The sequence below is a fragment of the Oncorhynchus masou genome, chromosome 15, assembly GCF_036934945.1.
Source record: "Oncorhynchus masou masou isolate Uvic2021 chromosome 15, UVic_Omas_1.1, whole genome shotgun sequence".
NCBI lineage: Eukaryota > Metazoa > Chordata > Actinopteri > Salmoniformes > Salmonidae > Oncorhynchus > Oncorhynchus masou.
The window spans coordinates 36982749-37001747 of record NC_088226.1 but is presented as its reverse complement, the minus strand read 5'-3'; the positions used below and the strand labels follow the sequence as shown (position 1 = coordinate 37001747).

Genomic DNA, 18999 nt, shown 5'->3' with positions numbered 1-18999 from the left:
TTCAGCAGGGACAGGGAAGATGGTTAAAATTGATGGGAAGATGGATGGAGCCAAATACAGGACCATTCTGGAAGAGAACCTGATGGAGTCTGCAAAAGACCTGAGACTGGGACGGAGATTTGTCTTCCAACAAGACAATGATCCAAAACATAAAGCAAAAACTACAATGGAATGGTTCAAAAATAAACATATCCAGGTGTTAGAATGGCCAAGTCAAAGTCCAGACCTGAATCCAATCGAATCTGTGGAAAGAACTGAAAACTGCTGTTCACAAATGCTCTCCATCCAACCTCAGAGCTCGAGCTGTTTTGCAAGGAGGAATGGTAAAAAATTTCAGTCTCTCGATGTGCAAAACTGATAGAGACATATCCCAAGCGACTTACAGCTGTAATCGCAACAAAAGGTGGCGCTACAAAGTATTAACTTAAGGGGGCTGAATAATTTTGCACGCCCAATTTTTCAGTTTTTGATTTGTTAAAAAAGTTTGAAATATCCAATAAATGTCGTTCCACTTCATGATTGTGTCCCACTTGTTGATTCTTCACAAAGAAAATACAGTTTTATATCTTTATGTTTGAAGCCTGAAATGTGGCAAAAGGTCGCAAAGTTCAAGGTGGCCGAATACTTTCGCAAGGCACTGTATCTTTAAAAGGAAGAGTCCTAATAACCAAGGCTGAAGGTATCTCTAGACTAACATGTGGCACTCTATCTTTATATCTTGACAGTAAAATAAACAAGGAAATAGGCCAGATACTTTAACTTTCTGTGGAGAAACTGTAAACATTACATTAGGAAAACTGTTGTAATGAACACTTACGAGATTGGTGGGACGAATTTTCTGGACTTTACTACCTTAAATAATACTTTTCAAGATCAATTGGATAAAACAATTCCTAAGAAGACCCACTTCTATGTGGAATTGTATTCCTCATCATGTCTTCTCTACTTTTGGTGGCCTTAACTTCATGTTGGTTTGCAATTATATTGGCAAAGTTCCAGTGAAACTTTCTGCTTTTCATCAGCAGGTTTTCTTGTCGTGGTCCTTAATTTATAAGCATAATTTTTCTCCACACAGATATTATATATGGAATAATTGAGATATATTGTATAAAAAAATACTTTGTTTTTAGAATGTTGGTTCCGAATAACTATCCTATTGGTGAGACAACTGGTAAATGCAGAGGGTCTTTTACTCAGTTATAAGGAATTTGTATCACTTTACAAGGTCCCTGTAACACCTAAAGATTTTGCAATTGTTTTAGATGCCATTCCCTCAGGTTTTGCTTTATTATTCAGGAACGTGTCAAGACCTGACCCTCAGAGCCTACCTTCTATTGACCCTGTTGACTCATCAGTAGAAAAGATTTGTTTCTCTTTTGGTCCATTCAACAACAGAGCGATATGAACCTTGTTTCAGCAGGATGTTGTATCTATCTATACCTTATGTCATGTCTTATTGGAATGGATTTATAATATCTGTTGGAAAGGAAGTTTGGATGTTGGTTCACACATACCTACTTGTTAACAAAATGAAGGAAGTTTCCTTTAAAATTATTCATAAATATTATCCTGCCAACCACTATATGAAGAATGTTAACTATATGAAGAAACATTAACTCAAATGGCTCCTTTTGTAATGACCACCCAGAAACAGTGTTGCATCTTTTTTGGCATTGTATTCATGTAAGAAAACTGTGGCAAGACATCAGTAGATTTATAGTTGAACACATTTATGAAGATCTTAAACTATTGTGGAGAGATGCACTCCTTGGATTCTTGACCTATGATAGAAATAAGATGAAACATTTTTATGTAATTAATTTCATTATTTTTGCCAAATTTCATATTCACAAATGTAAATTTACAAAAAAACAAAAACAAATGTTCTTAACTTACAAAAAGAAATTGAACTATAAGACAATTAAATACTCTACTAACAAAAAAGCTGTTAGAATTATAAGTGTATGTATGTCCTTGTGTAATGTGATATTGTACCCCCTAGCCCAATTGTCCATAGTATATTATTCATATATACTTGTTTCCACATGTACGTCCTGTATTGATCTGTTGTTAATAAAAAATAAAAGGTGTTTCCCTACTCTGCAAGGGCCGCGTCTTTTTTGGAGCGATGGGTAACGATGCTTCGAGGGTGACTTTTCGATGTGTTTAGAGGGTCCCTGGTTCAAGCGAGGAGAGGGACGGAAGCAATACTTTTACAAAGTCTAACCCCATAACCTACACCACCCCTCTACCCTTTGCATGCCTCTCCAGGGGAAAGTCCCATACAGGGGAAGAAATTCACCCGTTTTAAACAAAGTCCTCCACATGCAATGGATTTGATTTTATCAATTACCAGTTGAACGGCATTCTTTCAGATCATTTTAGAACGTTAATGTACACCCATTACAGTTACATTCGCAGGTAGCCTAGTGGTTAGTGTTGGGCCAGTAAACCGAAAGGTTGCTAGATCGAATGCCCGAGCTTACAAGGTAAAAATCTGTCGTTATGCCCCTGAACAAGGCAGTTAACCCACTGTTCATTGGAAGTCATTGTAAATAAGAATTTGTTCTTAATTTACTGACTTGCCTGGTTAAATTAAGAAAATAAAAATTGTATCATGTTACTTTCCCTTTAATATTTTCTCCCGCGTTTAATCAAGTTGAAAGTTCAACGGAAGTGTGCACGGTGTCAGCAAACGCGCCAACAAAGAATAGTGTCAGTGAAATAAAGAACCTGACATTTTCCTACAAAATCTGTTCATTTAGCTAGCTACACAGTTTACACTACGTTGTATTCTGAGTCAGTCACGAAACATGACAGAGGAAACAGCAGTTGCTTCAAGCTCAGGAAGGTGAGACATTTTGTAGGACATTTGTTTGTGTGCCTTCACCTATCCTCTGGTGTGTTAGCTAGAAGCTAGCTCACTTGTTTTGATAACTACCTACAGTATCTAGCTAATCACCTTTAAGCCGTAGTGTACTAGCTAGTTAGCCGAAACTTATTCACGCTCCCATTCAATAAACAATGCAATATATAGCAAGCTAACAAGTTCCGCTCCAACACCCAACCAGTTAAGGTGCGTTCGTAAATTCGCTCTAGCTATACTCCAATTTCGGAACAGTTTCGTCAGTGCCAGACAGCGCAGAATAACTGAATTTACGAACGCACAACACCCGTTGAATATAGCCGGTGTCAGTAAACGTCGTCAAAGCTTAATTAAATTGCTGCCAGCAACACAGTCGCCAACACTCGGGATAACATGGAACCAGTTCTGCTAGGGTGAGTAAGAAGGTCAGTGAGCCAACGTTAGCTTGACTGCCTTTGAGGTCAGAACGCTCGGATCAACTCCTACTCCTCGGCTAGAGCGTCTAGTGTGCGCTCCAATAGCGAAATACTGTGAATTTTACGGACGACATGACAATGCTCCGAATTTACGAACGCCCACAGCGCACTCCAGATTAACTTTACGAACACACCCTTAGTTAGCCCAATTGATGCTATTCGTGGGTGGTTAACCGTAGCCAGCTAATTGTCGTTAACTGCGTTACACTATCCTCTAGCTAACGGTACCGGTTATTAGCTAGCTACCTCGAATTGAACGTGACGATCTGTTGCACTTGCTAGCTAATGTTAATTTTCTTCGCCAAGTTAGCTAGTTAGAGCTAACTAGTTAGCCCAAAACTGTTAGCTAATTGGCTAGTGAAACTAGCTAGCAAAGCATGAAGCAATTCGCCTACTTCCTGGTACTCAAGAAATGCACGTGCTTGCTGGCGTGACATAGCTATGATGCTAACTATAAACATTTTTCAAAAGCTTTCTATAGCTGAACGAACGCCACTTTTTTTTTTTTGCTATCCAGCTCACCAGTTCAATTCAACGTTATTGTCAAGACACGCCAGTGTCAACTTGCAAAACATTTTTTTATTTTTTTTAACACTAACGTTACCTGGATGGCTCCTATCTCCTAGAAGCAACACTTCCGTTCGAAACAGGATAGAATAATAGTCACTGGCATACTGAGATTACCGGGGGGCGGGGTGTCTGACTAAATTAAAGTCACGTTGCTCGAAGGACATTTTAACCCCTCCTGCACTTGGAGGTTTAACCCTAGCCTCATGACCTCTGCAAAAACTATTTAGCGTTCACAATAATGTAAATGTACCTAAACGTACTTGACTAGACAATATTTTGTAGCATTTATTCTATAATTGACTGCATGTGTCACTTTTTCAGCATGGATGAAAAGCCTGGGTCATCAAGTGCTATGGCAGACAGGTGAGGAACTGTGCTTTTGATTTTGCTTGTTTGAATTTATACAGCTTTTATGATAAGGTTCCTCTTGTACCTTTTTTAGTCTCAACTCCACACTGATTTATCATGCAATAGGTTTGTTTGAGTGCAGTAAAAAATATCTATTGTGGCTGTCTTGTCTGTACCACAGCTCTGTCGACGTGATGGCGGAGGCAAAGAAGCTGATCGGCGCAGGGAACAGGCACCTGGTGATGGGAGATGTCGTTTCTGCAGTCCATGTGTTCCAGGAGGCTTGTGGCATGCTGTGAGTACTGAGAACAAATGGCTTGGATCCAGGGCAGTCACCCGAGTTTCATAACATTCGTAACTCAGTCCTGAAGACCAGGGGTTTGTGGGTCTGAGGAAAGAATGCCTTTTCTAAAATAATTTTCTGCAATCTGTCATTTTACATGACTGCAGACATTACAATATATATGTTTTGTTTTTATACCAAGCAAATTATCAAAATGACAAGCTCCTCCTGACATTTGTATACTGAGATAAATAAATTACCCATGCCTTAAGTGTAGCCAATAGCATGGGCCAATTAAGAGTGGATACACTGATGTTGGCCTATAATATGAGGAGGAAATTATAGTCCACCAACTTTCCAGTGGCACTCACCTGTTCAAACAGATTTTTCCCTCAAATGTATTTTGTCAATCAGCTGTTTTATATTTCCCACACAGGCTGCCTAATTGCTGTAGACTAGGCCTATGTGCTCATGATGTGACAGCACAATCTACAGCAATTTTTTAAAATAAGCTATTGATCCTCAGTGTCTCTTATGCTGGTGTAGTATTTTCAATTATTTAATTTATTAATAGACAGGTGTAGCCTAATTTTATAATTTTGCAAATGTATTTCAATTGATCTCCAGCACCCCTTTCTGCAACATTGTTTTCTTCCATGTTTTCACTTAAGGCCAAATAAGTTAATGGAGATTAATTCAATCATTTGTGGTCAGTAACCCCATATGAGTTTATTGTGTAGGTAGGCCTACTGTTAATATAATCAGCAAGTAGCCAAGCCTACAATTATGAGAATTAATTCAGTAAGTCAAGGAAGCGTGGTTACAGTTATATTGTTATTGAAACGATGTAGGTCTTTTTGAACAATGCAAACATATCAAATTACTTGAGCTTATGTACAAATGTTTATTTGCATCAGTAGGCTAACTGACTGAAAAGTATCAATGTTCAGGGAAGCTCATCAGGTAGGCTATAGACTAGAGGTCGACCGATTTAGTCGGAATGGCTGCTTAATTAGGGCCGATTTCAAGTTTTCATAACAATCGGAAATCTGTATTTTTGTACGCCTATTTATATATTTTTTTACACCTTTTATTTAACTATGCAAGTCCAGTTAAGAACACATTCTTATTTTCAATGACTGCCTAGGAGCAGTGGGTTAACTGCCTCGTTCAGGGGCAGAACGACAGATTTTCACCTTTGTCAGCTCGTGGGATCCAATCTTGAAACCTTACAGTTAACTAGTCCAACGCAATAACGACCTGCCCCTCTCTCGTTGCACTCCACAAGGAGACGGCCTGTTACGCAAATTCAGTAAGCCAAGGTAAGTTGCTAGCTACCATTAAACTTATCTTATAAAAACAAATCATAATCACTAGTTAACTACACATTGTTGATATTATCTAGCGTGTCCTGCGTTGCATATAAGTATCTGACTGAGCGGTGGTACGCAGAAGCAATAATTAATGTAAACATTCATTCAAACAGCACTTTCGTGCGTTTTGCCATCAGCTTTGTTGTGCGTCAAGCATTGCGCTGTTTATGACTACAAGCCTATCAACTCCCGAGATGAGGCTGGTGTAACTGAAGTGAAATGGCTAGCTAGTTAGCGTGCGCTAATAGCGTTTCAAACGTCACTCGCTCTGAGCCTTCTAGTAGTTGTTCCCCTTGCTCTGCATGGGTAACGCTGCTTTGATGGTGTCTGTTGTCGTTGTGTTGCTGGTTCGAGCCCAGGAAAGAGCGAGGAGAGGGACGGAAGCTATACTGTTACACTGGCAATATTAAAGTGCCTATAAGAACATCTAATAGTCAAAGGTTAATGAAATACAAATGGTATAGAGGGAAATAGTCCTATAATTCCTATAATAACTACAACCTAAAACTTCTTACCTGGGAATATTGAAGACTCATGTTAAAAGGAACCACCAGCTTTCATATGTTCTGAGCAAGGAACTGAAACGTTAGCTTTCTTACATGGCACATATTGCACTTTTACTTTCTTCTCCAAACACTTTGTTTTTGCATTATTTAAACCAAATTGAACATGTTTCATTATTTACTTGAGGCTAAATTTATTTTATTGATGTATTCTATTAAGTTAAAATAAGTGTTCATTCAGTATTGTTGTAATTGTCATTATTACAAATAAATACATTTTAAAAGTCTGCCTGTATCGGCTTTTTTGGTCCTCCAATAATCGGTATCGGCATTGAAAAATCATAATCGATCGACCTCTACTATAGACATAGTGTGTGTGGAGAAGATATGTATTTATATAGCCCTTCTGATATCTCAAAGTGCTGTACAGAAACCCAGCCTAAAACTCCAAACAGCAAGCATGACAGGTGTAGAAGCATGGTGGCCAGGGAAAAACTCCCTAGAAGGGCCGAAGCCTGGATCCTCTCTAGGTTATGAGAGGTGGCCAGTCCTCTTCTGGCTGTGCCGGGTGGTGATTATAACAGAACATGGCCAAGATGTTCATAAATGACCAACATGGTCAAATAATAATAATCACAGTAGTTGTCGAGGGTGCAACAGGTCAGCCCCTCAGGAGTAACTGTTAGTTGGCTTTTCATAGCCGATCATTGAGAGTATCGCTACCGCTCCTGCTGTCTCTAAAGAGTTGAAAACAGCAGGTCTGGGACAGGTAGCACGTCCGGCGAACAGGTCAGTGTTCCATAGCCGCTGGCAGAACAGTTGAAACTGGAGCAGCTTCATGGCCAGGTGGACTGGGGATAGCAAGGAGTCATCATGCCAGGTAGTCCTGGGGCTCAGGTCCTCCGAGAGATAAAGAGAAAGAAAGAATTAGAGAGCATACTTAAATTCACACAGGACACCGGATAAGACAGGAGAAATACTCCAGATATAACAGACTGACCCTAGCCCCCCGACACAAACTACTGCAGCATAAATACTGGAGGCCGAGACAGGGGGGGTATAATCATAAGAATCATCAGAATAATGATCATGAGCGCTCACCTTCAATTTATCTAATGTTTTCCAGCCTAATTATAACCAAATATTGAAAGCGATTCAGTGGGGAAAAACATCTGACATTGATGCTGGTCTCAAAGCAGCGAAATGACGCTGTCCCAATCAAACCGGTGCTGGAATTATTAGTTGACCACACATGGCAGTTGCGTTACATTTATTATAACCAGTGGTATTCTTTTAACCTGCCAAAGCATTATTATTAAGCCATCATTCTGAAAAACTTCTATAAAATAATTTTAGAATATAGGCTACATACAATGAATCATCCAATGCATCATGCATGATTGCCTACACATACTGTGACTAATCCTAAAACACAATTAGGCCTACCTTATTATAAATCGGGCCTTCACTGTCAGTTGATAACTATTCATGTTGTACAGATGAAATGCCCATGCTGCATATGCATGCCAACTATTTAATCACAATCAGTTTCATGGTGTTAGGTTCTACATTTTCAGAGTAAATAACTCACGGACCCTAGACCCAGCTGTAGTTCAGACAAAGACATGTTCTCACCATCATATACACCCCCACTTTGGAAACTCCTCCTCTCTAATCCTTATAGCTTATGAATCGGTAGCAAGTAACAGGATAATAAACCATTATTTCTCCTTTCAGGGGATCTGACTTGACCTCAACCCCTCCTTTGCCTTATCCACAGATGTCCATCCATTTCCCCCATAGCAATCCTGTGACCACCTCCTGTCCACCCAACACATTCCAAAGCCATCTGTCTTTCTACAGAGACCCATTACCTTCTGACATAAAACCCAGTCTTTTTCACTTCATATACACTGTCTGATCTGTCATGTCTTTGATCTCAATGGTCAAAGTTTACCCCGACTCCCAACAATGGGAATATGCGTTTCGACCTTCTTGAATGATGTAAGGGTGGCTAACCAGCTGAACTCATCCACTTTTTACAGCAGATGGAGTTAATCACAGCCACATCATGATGGAGAAAAAATGCAATATTTCAGCACAATCATCCTAAATTGTCATATAAATTACATGGTGTTTCTGGTATAACAGTAGCCTGACACGATCACGCTATTATATTCGGTTTGTTATGTAGGATACTAATTCATCATCAAGTGATCTTGTGAGACACGGCTCCATTCTGAGACGTGGCAGAGCATCGCTCCGCTGTCCACCGGCAGCACTACACCCCTGATTTATAACGGTTGAATAACTTTGAGTTTAACGTAACCACATCTCTATGAACTAAGTGGCACATTCAGTTGACTACAATTTATTTGCAGCAGTGCCAAAGATTTGGGCCTGACCCAAAATTATTCTGTGCTAAAGCCCTCGAAAGCCAGGTCCTGGTGAAGTCCATGCTTGGATTGATTGGATTTGTAATGCTATGAGGGTCATGTATTGATTGTGGATTTCTGATATTACAAGGAGCATTTAATTTATTCTTTACCTGACCTCAACCAGTACTGCTAATCTGACATCTCTTGTTCTTCAGGGCTGCGAGGTATGGGGACACCGCAGATGAGTGTGGAGAGGCCTTCTTTCTGTGTGGGAAGTCTCTACTGGAGCTTGCCAGGTAAGTGGAAGAATGATACTGTTACTGTATGGGTCTTTGACACATTTTCTAGTTACATTTTAGCAGACTTTATCCAAAGTGACTGGAAGAACTGTTGCGAATGAGTGACTTGTGTATTCACTGTACATGGGGTATGTCTGGGTTTGGCTGGTGTAGGCCGTCATTGTAAATAATAATTTGTTCTTAACCTTTTTATTTAACTAGGCAAGTCAGTTATTAAAACAATTGTGGAATTCAAACCCACAAGCCTGCTGTTGCCAGCACCACGCTCTGAGTTATGAATATTTGAATTAAATGGCTGTGTGGTGTTTCAGGGTGGAGAACACTGTCCTAGGTAATGCTCTTGAGGGAGTCCCTGAGGAGTCCTCTGAGGAGGAAGGAGAGGGAGAGAAGCCGGACAACTCAAAGATTGAGAGTGCTGACAACTTGGAAGGTGAGGAGTAGCCCATCTTAACCTGACTATCACTCTTTATGGCTGCTTGTCACTTAACTCCTAGCTAGCTAGGACAATTGACTTGTGCTGGAGCAAAAACTAACAATTGTTAATTTTTTTCATTGGCATTAGTAGGTGTCTTCAACATGATATCAAGTATTTACATGCCCCCTGTCAATGGGCTTATCTGACATGGGAAGAGTGAATGACCCAGTCAGCTCTGTTCAGTGAGGGGGGAAAAGGCTGGTTCCTGCTATGGTCACAGATTGAGAATTTATTTTGACATGCACTCTTTTTGGGGAGAATGATTTAACATAAGTTTTCATGCCCCATATCTCTGGTGTAGACAAAACAAGGGACGAGCTAAGAATGCAGGTTTATGATGCGATGGCAGAGAAAAAAACTGATGGGGAGGATGGCAAAGCTGAGCCAAAGGAGGAAGGGAAGAGTGAATCTGTGGCAGAGGGGGAGAAGGAAACCATGGAAACAGAAGCAAAGGAAGAGGATGCTGCCAAGCCTCCTGCCAAGAACGGGCGTGATGAGAAGTCTAAGCCTCCTGTGGATGGGGTGGAGGAGACTCTTTTTGCTCCTGAAGAGGAAGCTAGAAAAGATAAGGAGGCTGGGCAAGAGGAAGCTCTGAAGGAGATTGGCGTGAAGGCTTCTGAAGAGCGGAATGGAGAGGAGGCTGCGGAGGAGAAGATGGAGGACGAGGGTGAAGTTAAACTTATGTCCTGTGTAGGAATCTGTTCGGGTGCACCAAGTGGATTGGGACTAAAAGACCATAAGAATGGCTGTTAAACAAATAGTTGTTGAACCTGCAGTAGGGCTGTAAAGGGATTGTAAACTCAAGTCTCACTTCTCTTGCTAATGGAAGTTTAAGCTGCACTGTTGGGAACGGCCGCTGTCACATTATTACTGGAATCACAAGCTCTTCCACTTCTTTCCTAGTGAACTATCAAACTCTGGTTTTGTTCAGTTGGTCTTTGGTTTTCCTGAAGTGTAGGACTGCTGCAGTTTAGGCTTACTGTATTCTCTTGGCCTCCACTCTTAGATGATGATGACGACGATGAAGGGGAAGGCACTGGTGAAGACAAAGTAAGTTATCCTTTAACCTCACTAGGGGGGTGAGGCCAGGGGGTTGGCAAGCATCCCACCTGGCCAACATCCAGTGAAATTGCAGAACACCAAAAACAAATGCTCTTAAAAATTCATGAAACTTACAAGTGTTATACATGAGTTTAAACAAACTTCTTGTTATTCCAACCACTGTCAGATTTCAAAAAGGCTTTATGGCGAAAGCATACCATGCGATTATCTGAGAACAAAGCCCAGCAGCCAAATCATTAAACCGTAACAAGCCAAGTGGAGGAGTTACACAAGTCAGAAATAGTGATACAATGAATCACTTACCTATGATCTTCATATGTTTGCACTCACAAGTCTCCGATTTACTCAATAAATGTTCATTTTGTTCGACAATGTCCCTGTTTATATCCAAAAACCTCTGTTTTGTTCAATAATCCAATGTCTCAAACAACATCTGGTGAAATTGCAGAGCGTGAAACTCAACAAAACAGAAATTATCATAATAAACATAAGGTACAAATGTTATACACCGGCTTAAAGATAAACTTGTTGTTAATCCAACCTCTGTGTCAGATTTCAAAAAGGCTTTACGGCGAAAGCAAACCATACGATTATCTGACAACAGTGCCCAGCAGGCAAATCATTACAAACAGTTAGCAGCCAAGAAGAGGAGTAACAAAAGTCAGAAATAGCTATTTAAAATGTATCACTTATCTTTACTCTTCATATGGTTGCACTCCGAAGACTCCGTGTAACGCAATAAATGCTTGTTTTGTTCGATAATGTTTATGTCCAAAAACCTCAGTTTTGTTCAGCAATCCTTTGGAACAAAGCGCAGTCACAGACAGATGAAAAATCAAAAAAGTACCTTAAGTTCATAGAAACGTGTCAAATTATGTTTTGTCATAAATAATCAATAATATTTCAACTGGACGAGAACTTCATCAATAGAAAAGGAGAAACAAGAAAGGCGCGCTCCCGATCGTGCGCTGGACTCATGTCTGGAAATTTCCACTGTCCACTCATTGAAAGAGCTGTATCGCCCTCATTTTTCAGAGTAAAAGCCCGAAACGATGCCTAAAGACTGGCCACGTGTAGAGGAAGCCATGGAGATCGTAAACTGGGTCTTAAGTCTTTGTATGGTGGATAGGCTTTCAATGGAAAAACAGCCTTTCAAAATAATACTACTTCCTGGATGGATTTTCCTCAGGTTTTCACCTGCCATATCAGTTATGTTATACACAGACATTACTTTAACAGTTTTGAGAACTTAAGTGTTTTTTTTTTTCTATCCAAATCTACCAATTATATGCATATCCTAGCTTCTGGGCCTGAGAAGCAGGCAGTTTACTTTAGGCGCACTTTTCATCCAAAATTCCGAATGCTGCCCCCTACCCTAGTGAAGTTAAACAATGTCCCTTTGTCACAATGTACTTATTTTGTATGAAAATATTTCAAACATCTAACCTTTTTGTTTGCTTCTTCCCATCTCTTGTAGGAGGAGGAAGTGGGTAACCTGCAGCTGGCTTGGGAAATGCTGGAGGTCGCTAAGGTCATCTACAAAAGGTAAACGCTCCCTGTAGAAAGCTACCATGAAACTTTGTTTTGGGTATACATTATTCCAATGGACTACCTTTCACCTGTTTCCCTCTCTCCTTATACAAACAGAAAGGAGAACAAGGAGGACCAGTTGATGGCTGCTCAAGCCTATCTGAAGCTGGGAGAAGTTGGAGCAGAATCTGGTATGATCTCCATTTGCTATTTCTTGCACGTTTTATTTTTTTGCTCAATGCAAAATGTTTTGCTACGGCTTGCCCTACTGAAAACGCACATAGTTAATGTTGACTTTATACATCCCATTTTTGATCACCTTGCCCTTAACCCTCCCTCAAGTGTTAGACCCTTGCGCCACACACTACAGATGTTTGTTTCATATTCACGTGCCTTCCCTCTTCTAGGTAACTACCCTGCAGCTGTGGAGGACTTCCAGGACTGCCTGTCCTTGCAGCTGAAGCACTTGCCCCCCCACAGCCGCCTGGTGGCCGAGACCCACTACCAACTGGGCATGACCTACTGCATCACAGGCCAATACAGCCAGGCCATCCAGCACTACAGCAGCTCAGTTAAAGTCATTGAGAGCCGCCTGGGTAAGGTGGTTAAATAAAATGATACATGCCACGTATCTATGCATTTTAGTATTTGAACCTCCAACCTAGCCATCGCTAGCGCCATGTTACCAATTTGGCCTTACAGGATGGATGGTGGGAGTGGGGTCTAGGGGACTTTTTAGGAGAGAGAGAGAGAGAGAGAACGTGACAAGTATGCAATTGTGTTTTTCCCTAAGTTTTAAGGAACTGACTGGCCCTCATCGACGCTGATTTGGCATACTCTCTGTGGCTTCGGTCAACAAAGGAGCTAAAAGCGTCTTTTACCGACGATCGCTGTTTTGATCTTTTGTAGCTTATCAGCAACAGTTTGGGAAAGAACAAACTTTTTGCTCTTGATTCAAAGCTACCTGCACAGTCACTACTGCACGAGGTATGACTTGTCAACCTCTGACCTGTCACTTACAAACCTTGTTTCTGGTTTCTAGCCATGCTCCAGGAGGTGATAGACAAGGCGGAAGGTGAAGACGGAGCCAAAGAGAAGACCGAGCTGGAGGAGCTGAAGCAACTGCTGCCTGACGTCGCTGAGAAGGTAGAGGATGCCAAGGAGAGCCAGAGTATGGCAGGATCAGCCTCTGTGGCCATACAGCAGACCTTGGTGAGTCCCTGTGGGATACTGGCTTGTCTCAGGGTTGTGTTTATTAGTCACCTAACAGACTAAAACTGGCAGGAACTTGTTCAGTAAATGCTCCTTTTAACCCTCCTGTTGTGTTCGTTTCATGTTAACTTCTTACGTCTCAAATCCCCCTAACGGGGTCGATATGACAACAGCCAGTGAAAGTGCAGGGCGCCAAATTCAAACAATTCTCATAATTAATATTCCTCAAACATACAAGTATTTTACACCATTTTAAAGAAACTTGGTGTCCGATTTTACAAAAGGCTTTATGACGAAAGCACACCAAACGATTTAGGTCAGCACCTAGTCACAGAAACACCGCCATTTTTTCCAGCTAAAAAGAGAAAATGAATCACTAACCTTTGGTCTTCATCAGATGACACTCATAGGACTTCATGTTACACAATACATGTATGTTTTGTTCGATAAAGTTCATATTTATTTCCAAAAATCTCAGTTTACATTGGCGCGTTATGTTCAGTAATGTTTTTCTTCCAAAACATCTGGTGATTTTTGCAGAGAGCCACCTCAATTTACCGAAATACTCATAATAAACATTGATAAAAGATACAAGTGTTATGCATGGCATTATAGATCCACTTCTCCTTAATGCAACCGCTGTGTCAGATTTCTAAAAAACTTTGAAAAAAGCACACCGCAATAATCTGAGTACAGCGCTCGGACACATAAACAAGCCATGTTGTGGCGTCAACAGAAGTCAGAAATAGCATTATAAATATTCACTTACCTTTGCTCTTCATCTGCATGCACTCCCAGGAATCCCAGTTCTGCAATAAATGTTTGTTTTGTCCAAATACCTCCTTTTTGTTCGTGTTTAGTTCACAAATCCAAATTCATGAGGCGGGAGCACTAGGTCCAGACAAAGTCAAAAAGTTCCATTGACATGTTTCTACGAACTGTAAACGATGTATAGAATCAATTTTTAGGATGTTTTCAACATATCTTCAACAATGTTTCAACCAGAGCTGCATTCCTAAAGACAAAGGAATTCTATCTCTCACGGGCGAGCGTGAGACTGAGCTCATGGCACTCTGCCAGACACCTGGTTGAAACAGCTCTCATTCTCTCCCCCTTCACAGTAGAAGCCTCAAACAAGGTTCTAAAGGCTGTTGACATCCAGTGGAAGCCTTAGGAAGTGCAATTTGACCCCATAGACACTGCATTTGATAGCGAATGACTTGAAAAACTACAAACCCCTGGTTGGATTCTTTTTCCTCAGGTGTTTGCCTGCCATGTGAGTTCTGTTATACTCAGACATCATTCAAACAGTTTTAGAAACTTCACTGTTTTCTATTCAAATCTACTAATGATATGCACAACTTAGCTTCTGGGCCTGAGTAGCAGGCAGTTTACTCTGGGCACCTTATTCATCCAAGCTACTCAATACTGCCCCCCCAACCATAAATTAATTAATTCTGTGTTCTCGGTCCAAAATGACCACCCCATTATAGCTGATTCTAAATCCATAATAATACATGTTATCGCCTGATGTTGTGTTAGATCTTTTTTATCAACTTAAGTTGTTGTGAACATTGAGTTTTGAACTTCTATTTGCTATTTATGGCCTGTAGGCCTCATTGACTTGTTTTTGAGATAATAATAAAAAAGCAGTGTATGGATTATTTTCACTGTAACAAATATTCAGATGAACCTTTTGCTATTTATCACAGGCTACTTTGTGTCAAAGTTTGACAAGGACTCTCGCCACACCCGTGTCATGATCAAGAGCCTCACATACAGTACATTGTTTGTTTGGTCATTGTGCTGCCACAGAATGAATTGTGAGCAAGGCCTCAAAAGCTTTATATACCAGAGCTGTGAGAAGTTCTATATAATGTTGTTCCTGTGTGGGAAAGATCCCAAATAGAATAGGTTGCCATGGAAGCCAAGAAGGGGAGTGCGGTGTGTGTGTGCTCAAACACACATTGCATGTAGGGGTCTGGAAGAGGAAGTGTGTCCATCTGAATGGGAATGTGCCTGAACTCAATGTTATACTATAATTGTAGTCTCACCCATTCATTCCTAATGACCAGGAACACCACAGGTGTACAAAAGTTAAATAATACACCCAAAATGTAATATAAATCATCCAAATGTATTTTGTGTGTTCATATGCCCCTGTATGGACAAAGTCATTGTCATAAGTGTCAATCAGATTAAATGAACTACATTTTTCAGAGAACTTGTAAATCGGTCCAATTTGACCGGAACACAGCAGGAGGGTTAATTTACTGTTGTAAAGTGTTTTGATACGTGTTCTAATGAATGACTTAGTATAGCAGGTCTACTAAATGTTTATCACCAAGCAAGGAACAAGTTCAGTCCACTTCTCAATTGCTAATGAGAAGTTGACATGACGATTTAGCCAGCTTGTTTATGCCATTGCTTTGTGGATGTACTGTCTGTCTTCTACTGATCATGTCTCATCTCTTCCAGGCTGGAGCTTCTACTTTGTCAGCATTCCCATCCTCTTCCTCATCAGCGTTTGCAGAAAATGGTGGACCTTCATCTTCCTGTTCATCAGCATTTGGAACCAGTCAGGTAACTAGTCTGTACATAATTTTTTCTTGCACCTGGAATGAAACCTTGTCCTAATTTAAACAAATGACTTGGATGTCATTAACTTCAGTAAGCAGCGGCTCTCATGACCAATTCCCGTGTCCTGTGTTTTAGATTTCTGTCAGATCGGCAGCCGATGGCGCATCCTCCTCCAAATCTGCATCAGACATTTCCCACCTGGTCAGGAAAAAGGTGAGATCCCTCCCCACCACCGCTGCGTGCTACTACATCCAATCCCAGCATGGGGTAACAGGTGGCGAGGCTGCTCATACCGTGGTCTATACATCATGCTGTACATTACTGTGCTCTGCTTGTAGTAGACCCCTGCTTTGTCAAATCGGTTCATCCCCCATTCCTAGTATGCTCATGTTGCATGAATTTCTTGCTTGCTCTTAGTTGCGAGGGTGTCTTCTCTTTTTAATGGTGTTTGACTAATTTCCATTCCAATCTCTCCCTTTGTGGTTGAGCGTTATGCATGTTTAGTACATATTTTGATCGGGCTTGAATTCTGATGGCTGTGTGTATAGTTGGGATTGGTGACTTTTGGCTTTTGTGATTGTGTGGGTAATGTTAGAGTAGATTGTGAGGGAGGTCATGTTGAGAAGTGACTTTGGTTTGTATTCCTGAACAGAGGAAAACTGAGGAGAGCCCCGTAAAGGACACTGATGCTAAAAAGACCAAGCAGGAAACTACAATTAATGGCAGCGGCGATTCCGGCTCTGGCAGTAATGGAGTCCAGGAGAAGGGGGCACAGGAGGCGAGTTGATAGGTTTATAACTCATTCTCAGAAGGGTTAGGTGCAGCAGAGGAAGTTTGTATTGGTGGCATCATGTGAAAGGGGGACCCCCACCTTGAACTGTCCTTTTTAAACATTTGAACAGACTGGAGTGCTATGACATATTTGACTAAGACTCATACAGGGGTTTTAAGTTCTCAAACTGATTAATCTCTACAGTGTTAATGGATCCCTGATAAGAATGGCAGGTTTGTATATGTGGATTAAAGCAGAGTCCAGGCATTTAACATTCTAATCTACTTCTGCTGTCAGATTGGATGACACTTTCCCCCCCCGTTATTTATTTGTATAGCCCGGCAAGCTGTCCGCCTCTGTGGAATCCTCGGTGTGAAGTAACTTCCTCTCCCTGATCTTCCAGCCAGCAGAGCAGGCCTGCCCCTTACGCCCATTTACACTTTTGTTTCTGTAAATATGACAATTTTTCACATTTGTTTGTCTAGTTTTTGTATACTTGTTGTAATAAAAGTTCATTAGAGTATTTGCAAATGTGAATCACTTGTCTTTGGAATTAATTCCACTTTTGCCACAGCTAATGGAGATGAGGCATCTTTTGTCTCATCTCCACTAGCTGTGCTGTTTGGCCACGGCATCACTGTAGGGCTCAAAGGGATTCCTCAGGCTAACAGGCTGATGCAGACACCCAAATATGAGAATGTTATCCATGGAATGGTTGCCCACCTTAAAAGACAATATTTAACTGGGGCAATATGTGTGAGGTTTACCAGAGTAGTGAGAGCCATGGCATGGGGACACTGGACCCCCCCCCATACTGTTAGGAGCTCCCCCCTCTTGGCCAGATTCCTTGGGTTAAATGCGAGAGGCATTCAGTTGTACAACTGACTAGATGTGCCCCAACCTGACCTTGACCTAGTACCTCCTCCCATGGAGGAGCCTCTTTTTTTTTTTTTTGACCATCCCACTCCAGGAAACACTGCTCCCTGCTGGCTAGTGGTAGATGCACAGAATCAGAACTATGTCCGTGCCAGGTGAGAGCCCACCAAAATAAATCTGAGGGGCGGGGAGAAAGGAGCTGAATGAAGCAATCAACCAAGTGCAATTCTAAATAGGTACTGGCACATTGCTAAAAATGAAGTCACCATAAGTGATGGAGTAGCTAGCTGTGGAAGTGCAGCAGTGGAATACTGAGTCCCCACACCTGTGAGGTAACAGGGAGGGAAGAGTCACTCCCTGCCTGATAGAAAGATCTCCTGTCTTACTAGTAGACAGGTTTTTAGAAATGTTTGCAAATAAATAAGGTCCTGTGTGGCTCAGTCGGTAGAGCATGGCGCTTGCAACGCCAAGCGTCGTGGGTTCGATTCCCGCTGGGGCCACCCATATGTAAAAGTAGTGGCCCCAGCCGACTTGTAAGTCGCTTTGGACAAAAGCGTCTGCTAAATGGGATATATTATTAATAAACCTTATTTACATAAGTATTTAGACCCTCTTGCTATGAGACTCAAAATTGAGATCAGGTGCATCCTGTTTCCATTGATAATCCTTGATGTTTCTAAAGCTTGACTGGAGTCCACCTGTGGTAAATTCAATTGATTGGACATGATTTGGAAAGGCACACACCTGTCTATATAAGGTCACACAGTTGACCATGCATGTCAGAGCAAAAACCAAGCCATGAGGTGAAGTAATTGTCCGTAGACCTCTGAGACAGGATTGTGTCGAGGCACCAATCTGGGGAAGGGTACCAACAAATGTCTGCATCATCGAAGGTCCCCAAGAACACTTAAATGGAAGAAGTTTGGCACAACTAAAACTCTTCCAAGACCTATCCACCTGGCCAAACTTAGCAATCGGGGGAGAAGGGCCTTGGTCAGGGAGGTGACCAAGAACCCAATGGTCACTCTGACAGAGCTCTAGAGTTCCTGTGTGGAGATGGGAGAACCTTCCAGAAGGACAACCAAGAGACAAACACCTTTGCTCGTCTTTTGGCTGTAGCCAATCAAAGGCTTCCTTCTCCCTGAGGGGACACCCAACCCTTCTACCTCCTTGTCCTCTAAAAAGAAGGGATTGATCTCACTGAAACCCAAATTCAGTAACCGAGCAAGGTTAGTTGGTGTGTATTGTGGAAATGTATTAGATTCCAGCTAAATTATATTGAACAAAAATATGGATGCAATATGTAAAGTGTTGGTTTCATGAACTGAAATAAAATATCCCAGAAATGTTCCATATGCACAAAATGCTTATTCCAAATTTGGACCAGAAATTTGTT

The 18999-nt window shown here is 41.3% G+C and overlaps 1 protein-coding gene and 1 non-coding gene across 3 annotated transcripts; both read left to right on the top strand.

Moving 5' to 3' along the window:
* The first annotated feature begins 2671 nt into the window (after positions 1–2671).
* On the top strand, positions 2672–17250 carry nasp (nuclear autoantigenic sperm protein (histone-binding)). 2 transcript variants are annotated; one of them, XM_064989202.1, is made up of 14 exons: positions 2672–2851; positions 4234–4275; positions 4442–4555; positions 9013–9093; positions 9408–9526; positions 10578–10621; positions 12111–12178; positions 12281–12354; positions 12571–12759; positions 13206–13375; positions 15854–15958; positions 16091–16168; positions 16608–16733; positions 17065–17250. In XM_064989202.1, the coding sequence occupies exons 1-14, from the start codon at positions 2814–2816 to the stop codon at positions 17101–17103; spliced, it is 1287 nt and encodes a 428-aa protein (XP_064845274.1). In that variant the 5' UTR covers positions 2672–2813; the 3' UTR covers positions 17104–17250. The 2 variants fall into 2 exon arrangements, with proteins under 2 accessions (XP_064845274.1, XP_064845275.1); XM_064989203.1 differs by lacking the exon at positions 2672–2851 and adding an exon at positions 3054–3279.
* On the top strand, positions 12970–13103 carry LOC135556979 (small nucleolar RNA SNORA16B/SNORA16A family). Its single transcript, XR_010458108.1, has one exon. It is a non-coding gene; the product is annotated as a small nucleolar RNA SNORA16B/SNORA16A family (small nucleolar RNA).
* Positions 17251–18999: the final 1749 nt, after the last annotated feature.

What these genes read in the sequence shown, in the direction of transcription:
- nasp (XM_064989202.1), top strand. Translation starts at nt 2,814, where the DNA reads ATGACAGAGGAAACAGCAGTTGCTTCAAGCTCAGGAAG. An exon ending in GTTGCTTCAAGCTCAGGAAG is followed by an intron (nt 2,852 to 4,233) that starts GTGAGACATTTT and finishes TCACTTTTTCAG; the next exon opens with CATGGATGAAAAGCCTGGGT. An exon ending in CAGCATTTGGAACCAGTCAG is followed by an intron (nt 15,959 to 16,090) that starts GTAACTAGTCTG and finishes CCTGTGTTTTAG; the next exon opens with ATTTCTGTCAGATCGGCAGC.